Source organism: Neoarius graeffei, chromosome 8 (genome assembly GCF_027579695.1).
Source record: "Neoarius graeffei isolate fNeoGra1 chromosome 8, fNeoGra1.pri, whole genome shotgun sequence".
Lineage (NCBI taxonomy): Eukaryota > Metazoa > Chordata > Actinopteri > Siluriformes > Ariidae > Neoarius > Neoarius graeffei.
In genome coordinates, this window is record NC_083576.1 from 92,503,345 (window position 1) to 92,510,567 (window position 7,223).

A 7,223-nucleotide genomic window follows, 5' to 3' on the forward strand; every position below is an offset into this window, starting at 1 on the left:
TTTATGGACAGAATTTCTAGGTGCAGCCAGGGGCCGGAAGGAATCCTGTTTGGGAACCATAGGATTTCATCTGCTTTTTGCAGATGATGTTGTCCTGTTGGCTTCTTCAAACCAGGACCTTCAGCATGCACTGGGGCGGTTTGCAGCCGAGTGTGAAGCGGCTGGGATGAGAATCAGCACTTCCAAGTCCGAGGCCATGGTTCTTGACCAGAAAAGGGTGGCTTGCCCTCCCCAGGTTGGTGGAAAAGTCCTGCCTCAAGTGGAGGAGTTTAAGTATCTCGGGATCTTGTTCACGAGCAAGGGAAGGATGGAGCGTGAGGTCAACAGGCGGATCAGTGCAGCCTCCACAGTGATGCGGTCGCTTTACCGGTCCGTTGTGGTGAAGAAGGAGCTGAGCCAAAAGGAGAAGCTCTCGATTTCCCGGTCGATCTACGTTCCGACTCTCACCTATGGTCATGAGCTTTGGGTAATGACCGAAAGAACAAGATCGCGGATACAAGCAGCCGAAATGAGTTTCCTTCGCAGGGTGGCTGGGCGCTCCCTTAGAGATAGGGTGAGAAGCACAGTCACTCAGGAGGAGTTCGGAGTAGAGCCGCTGCTCCTCCACATCGAGAGGAATCAGCTGAGGTGGCTCGGGCATCTCTTTCGGATGCCTCCTGGATGCCTCCCTGGGGAGGTGTTCCAGGCATGTCCCCCCGGGAGGAGGCCCCGAGGAAGACTCAGGACACGCTAGAGGGACTATATCTCTCGGCTGGCCTGGGAACGCCTCAGTGTTCTTCCCGAGGAGCTGGCCGAGGTGTCTGGGGAAAGGGAAGTTTGGGCTTCCATGCTCAGACTGCTGCCTCCGCGACCTCTCCGAAACAAAAACGAATCCTGTGTGAATACGGCAAAAGATATTGGGATTATTTACTGCATACATGTTAATTTTTTTATTATTTATTTATTTTTTATGAATTTGATTCAGTGGCACGGTGGTGTAGTGGTTAGCACTGTCGCCTCACAGCAAGAAGGTCCGGGTTCGAGCCCCGTGGCCGGCGAGGGTCTTTCTGTGCGGAGTTTGCATGTTCTCCCCGTGTCCGCGTGGGTTTCCTCCGGGTGCTCTGGTTTCCCCCACAGTCCAAAGACATGCAGGTTAGGTTAACTGGTGACTCTAAATTGAGCGTAGGTGTGAATGTGAGTGTGAATGGTTGTCTGTGTCTATGTGTCAGCCCTGTGATGACCTGGCGACTTGTCCAGGGTGTACCCCGCCTTTCGCCTGTAGTCAGCTGGGATAGGCTCCAGCTTGCCTGCGACCCTGTAGAACAGGATAAAGTGGTTAGAGATAATGAGATGAGATGAATTTGATTCAGTTTTGTTTTTCCTGCAGCTACACCTGCATGAGTACTGGCAAAACTGGATAGAAAAGTTAAAAATAAAAAGAACAGAAAAAAAACTTTTATGCTACATAAATTAATAATTTCTAGTAAATTCATTCAGTGTACTGTATTAAAAGAAAGAAAGAAAGAAAGAAAGAAAGAAAGAAAGAAAGAAAAACTCCACAGAATGAACAGAATAGAAATAATTTCAAAATGTTTTATTTTCATTTTCTTCATGCAGCTTTCAATAAATCTCCTTAGAGACACCGAACTGTTTGTTTGTTTGTTTGTTTGTTTGTTTGTTTATTTGCAGAATGCTTTCGTGTCAATGTGTGTGTGTGGGGGGGGGTTGATTAATGATCATGAGAAAGTTATGATTTTTATTTAACATTAAAAGCTGCATAAACACAAATATACACAAATAATAAATGTTTACAGGATGTCAGTGTGAGAAATGTAAACATTTATATCCTTATTGAACATGTTCTTTAATTTCAGAAACATTTATAACAAATGAACAAACTTTTTTTTGTTTCACATCAAACTTTTATTGATTTTTTTTTTATTCATTAGAATCAGTTTCATCTTAACGGCTCAAAAATAATAACATTAATTTAATAAATATTCAACATTTTATTTCTCTTCATCCAGAGTTCAGGGATCGCAGAGTCTCATTTTATAATTTTATAGTTTTATTACATTTTAATTTAATTTAATCTCATTGATCCTCCCCATGCACCATTTTCACCTTTTAATCCAGATGTTGAGTCGGACTCGCTGGAGCTCAGAGGATTTCTGTGTTTACAGATGCCACCCGAGATGCAGTTCTCATTCACAGCTCAGCGAAAGTACAGAAAATCATTTAAAATAAAATAAAACTCTAAAAGCGAGTTGTAAATCAGCGCATGACTCACAGCAACACTTTTACAGCTGTTCTGAAAATGTTCTTCAGGATATTTGTGCAGAAAAGTTGGGATGAAATTATTTTGTCATTAGTTTCTAAAGTTAGTTCACTTCCTTTTCTGATGGTACAAAATATTCCAGTATAAAATGTTCCACATGGAATCCTCAGATGTTCCAAGTGCATTGTTTGTTTGTTAGGGGTTTTGTTTGTTTGTTTTTTAATGTGCGTGTTCAGTAATCCATCACATTCCTAAGTGTCCTCAGTAATGTTATGGTGGACAAATTCTGCCAAAAATGTAAATAAAACACAAAGCTTTAACATTACATCACCGATGGGGGCAAACTTTACATCAATTGTAAGCAGCAGTGGGCGGGAACTCTCTCAACTCAATAAATTTGCAAAATTAGTCTTAATAAAGTAACCTTTTTTGCGTGATTTTGACCTTCTGTTATTCACATGATCTGAAATTATTGAATAACATTGCTGTCATCGGCTCATTAATATGCAGATTCATTTGAATATGCAAATGAGAACATTTTGAATGCATAATGCTGCATTTGACTTAACATGTAACTCAGAATTTCTGACTGAAAAAACAGAGCTGTACCTTGGAATTCCCACTCGGAACGTCAGGAAATTGTCCTCCAGATCCATTAACATCATTTAAACAGTCGCATTAACTTTTTTTTTTAAACCAATCAAGATCCAGACACTTTGATTAATTAAGTCCAGAACATTGTTTGTACAGTTCTAGGAACATTGTCATGAGCTTTAGATTTAAAGATCATTCCTGTCACTAGCGTTAGCTGGATAGCTAGCTGCTAATAAAACACAAGCTTTAATTTTCCTGATAATGAATAATTAATTGAATGTACCATACGACAGCACTAACTTTTTTTTCAGAAAATGTAATGGTAAGGACTTTTTTAATAAGTTTGATGTTAATGTTTAAATCTTTTTGTCGTCGTGTCGCTACACTGAACTGTGTGTGTTCTGTAAATCTGATATCGCGTAATGAGGAACGTGCTACTTAGACGATACCTTTACTTTAGCCATTTTTTAGATGATTATTTACACTTAGTTATTATTTTATTTATGTAAAGTTTTCTAGCTTTGCTTGTTGGCCAAATTACCCTCATGAACCTCATCACTTTACAAATAAAGAAGCCAATTTGAGGCAACAAATCACAGCGGCAGGATATTAATATTAATATGAATATATTGAATATTTGAGTTGTTTGTTAGCTGCTGATATTTTGTCACCGTGTTCATCTGCAGACGTGTCTCTGATGTGATGCTGCTCTCGTTAAAGCTTGTGTCAGTAATGTACTACATATATAATCTCATGAAACTCTGTGTCTCCTAGCTCAGGTACGTGTTGTTGATGTTGACGTTGATGTCGATGTCAATGTTGTTGCTGCTCTTGAGGCTCAGAGTCTCAAAGGAATCCTGATGGCAGGCATGAGGGAACAGAGCCGACTTCCTGTGCCGGGTTTTCCTGCTGCGATCTTCACCGTCCTCATCCTCATCTGCGCTGGACACATTTCTGTCGATCTCTTCGTCCAGCTCGTTAGTGCTGTACTTCTCGCTGTAGGATGAATACTCGATGTTCTCCACACATGGAGGCTCGTCATCCTCGAAACAGCTGTGGAGAGAAAACAGTGAGATTAAAGACAAGAAGATACAAACGCCTCGACCGTGAAGATGAAATACAAAAATGTCGTCAAAAAAGTGCTGAGTCAGCGTGAATTAGCACCTTCAAAGATGATTAGCTGGATTTAATACTTTCAGTAAAAACAATGCAAAGAATGAAGTCTGGGGAACTAAAAATATCTCAGATATCTGAAAATTAAGCTTTTTTTTCTCTTTATTAGTTTGTTTTTGAACAATAAGAAGACTACTAAGCCTATTTCTACATATTTTAAGATCTATTTTGAGACTTTTTTTTATTTCATGCTTGATATTGGCTTGTTCTATTGACAAATGGATTTAAACTCATCACCGTCGGTTAACAGACGTTATTTTTGTTGCTTATTAGTGCCGGTACTGATGTGTACCATTAATGTCATTAATGGCTTCAGTGGAATTGCGATAAAGTGTGAAATGAGTGTATGATGACATGAACGACATGATGTCACTGCGTACCTGCCAACTCGACCGATTCACATGGTAGTCTCCAGATTCTGACAGGTGAACCCCGCCTACTGATTTTAGTTCTAAAAAATACTGCATTACAAAATAATCAGTGAACGCTGTTGGATTCACTCTTCTGATCTCACGTCAGCTGGTTTCAGTACGGGGGGAGATGAGTCTACAGCGTCAGAGAGTCAGACGAAGTGAAGCTGAGAGCCGATGGAACGATGATAATGTTGAATCTAAACTCTATCGTGCTACTGTATGGCACCATGGTTCTCCATATGGTTCTCACCAATCAGCATTGAGTTCGCATGATACAACAAATCACACCAGTATGTATGAAAACCAAACACACAAGCAATGAAAACTCTGAAAAAGAAAAAAGATTCACTATGACAACAAGTTCAAGGCGATTTGTTCATCGGATCATCAGCGTCAAAGCATCGAGGTGAGCCGAGGTGAGAAACATCATTCTGGGAAGTACATCGGTCAATTTCTTGAGCAATTTTCTTCAATTATGGAGATTATACCCAGAATGCAGGACAACACACCATTTTACACCATTTCTTTTTTTTTTTTTCAAAAATTTCCCAAGGGGAAGGGCGAGACTGCATCACACAACCTGATCTACTGTTTTTCATTGTCAGGGTGTTGACAAGGGTCACTGTTCACAGTAGAGAAATGAGTATAGGGTAGTCACACTAGAGGCGGAATGAGCCGGAATGCCGTCGGAATGAAAATTCTTCATATACTCCGGGATATTGGAAGTGCATTCTAAAAATTCTGACTGCATTCTGAGTGCATTCCAAACATTCTGGCCCATTCTTCTGGCCGGCCCGAATGTTTTGCTCATGCTCAAAACATTCGAGGTGCATTCGAAGAGGAGAAATATCGAACGGCATTTGAAGTGTATTCTAACTGCATTCTAAATATTCTTACAGCATTCGAAACATTCTGATCACGTTCAAGGGAAAAATCAAAATGGCAAGCCACTTCAAATCCTGCCAGAATGTCCCAAATGTGCCTCAAATGAGCCAGAATGCCGTCGGAATGAAAATTCTTCGTATATTCCGGGATATTCGAAGTACATTCTAAGTATTCGAGCTGCATTCTCTTTGAATTCTTAAACGTTCGAAACATATTCGGCGGCTATTCCGGGAGTGTTCTGACTGCATTTGAGGTGAATTCGTACAGCATTCGAGGCACCTTCCGACCAGACTTCGGGTGGTATTCGGTCAGCAATCGAACCGCACTCGTACGCCATTCGAAGTGCATTCTTAATATTCTTACTGCATTCTAACAGCATTCTAGGTGTTCCTACTGTGTTCCAACTACATTTGAACTGCATTCGAAAGCTAATACACCCGGAATGTGCAAGAATCATTTGAGGCAGGTTCGAAGCGCATTCTAGTATTCGAACGGCATTCTTACAAAGCTATAAGAATGTTGGTCAGTTTGAAATTCCTGTCCAAATGTGGCATGAATTTTGAAATTTTTTTCATTTTGGCTGGTTCTGCTTGATTCCTGCCAATTCTGAATAAGTGTAACGGGGCCGTAATGTTCGGCAGGTGGCACTCTTTATAGAGAAACTACAGAAGAAGAAGAAGAAGAAGAAGAAGAGGGTAACTCAACACTTGTGTTGTTTTTTGTGTCAGTAGTCTCGGTACAGAACCTGACCCAGTGCACGGAGTTAAACAGAACCCGACTCTGGGGACCCGCTCTTGCTCTCTCTCTCTCTCAGCCCTCAGATGTTTTACTGTTTGTTCCGTTTCGAACCCATTGGTTTTTCTTTACTGTGTGAATTTGAAGTGTGAAGTGTAAAATAAAAACAATCGTTTTCTCACAGATTTGACTCGTATCAGTGTTTAACAGATTATTAAAATAATATTATTTAATAATCAAAACAACTAAAGTGGGATTTTCAGCTCTGATCCATTTAAAATTAATTCTCCTGGTTACAGTTCAAATTTATTAATCTCACACACACACACACACACACACACACACACACACACACACACACACACACACACACACACCTCCTGACCTTCAGCGAGGAGGAGTGAACATTACACCCAGTCACACACTAATCAGATAAAAACCACACACGCATCCGTGGAGAATGAGTGTGTGTGTGATGAGCACATTGATTCACCCCGTTCTGCCCTGTGGGGGGTGTTCGTGTGTGTGTGTGTGTGTGTGAGAGCACACACTCCGTCTCTGCTCTGGGTGGAAATTAAAGGGAAAATAACATCTGCTGAGGAGAAACATTGCATTTTTTCACAATGATTATTGAGCAGAGATGAGACGAGATGATGTGAGGTGAGGTGAACGCCTCAGTGGGGGTTTGAGACATCTCATCTCATTATCTCTAGCCGCTTTATCCTGTTCTACAGGGTCGCAGGCGAGCTGGAGCCTATCCCAGCTGACTACGGGCGAAAGGCGGGGTTCACCCTGGACAAGTCGCCAGGTCATCACAGGGCTGACACATAGACACAGACAACCATTCACACTCACATTCACACCTACGCTCAATTTAGAGTCACCAGTTAACCTAACCTGCATGTCTTTGGACTGTGGGGGAAACCGGAGCACCCGGAGGAAACCCACACAGACACGGGGAGAACATGCAAACTCCACACAGAAAGGCCCTCGCCGGCCACGGGGCTCGAAACCGGACCTTCTTGCTGTGAGGCAACAGCGCTAACCACTACACCACCGTGCCACCCCCGGGTTCGAGACATGAGACATGAAACAACAACCTTTTGCAAAAACACATCACATCTTCCTGCTGGCAAATATGAAGCAATTTGTTGTGCAGATGGTTG

General features: G+C 41.6%; 1 protein-coding gene across 1 annotated transcript in view; it reads right to left on the reverse strand.

The window, feature by feature from the left end:
- Positions 1 to 3,621: 3,621 nt before the first annotated feature.
- The window catches only part of LOC132889963 (cytosolic carboxypeptidase 4), a 238,887-nt gene continuing 235,285 nt past the window's right edge, over positions 3,622 to 7,223 (reverse strand). Inside the window, exon 25 of the mRNA XM_060926765.1 lies at positions 3,622 to 3,904. Within this exon, the coding sequence (XP_060782748.1) occupies positions 3,622 to 3,904 (283 nt within the window). The remainder of the gene's footprint in view (positions 3,905 to 7,223) is intronic.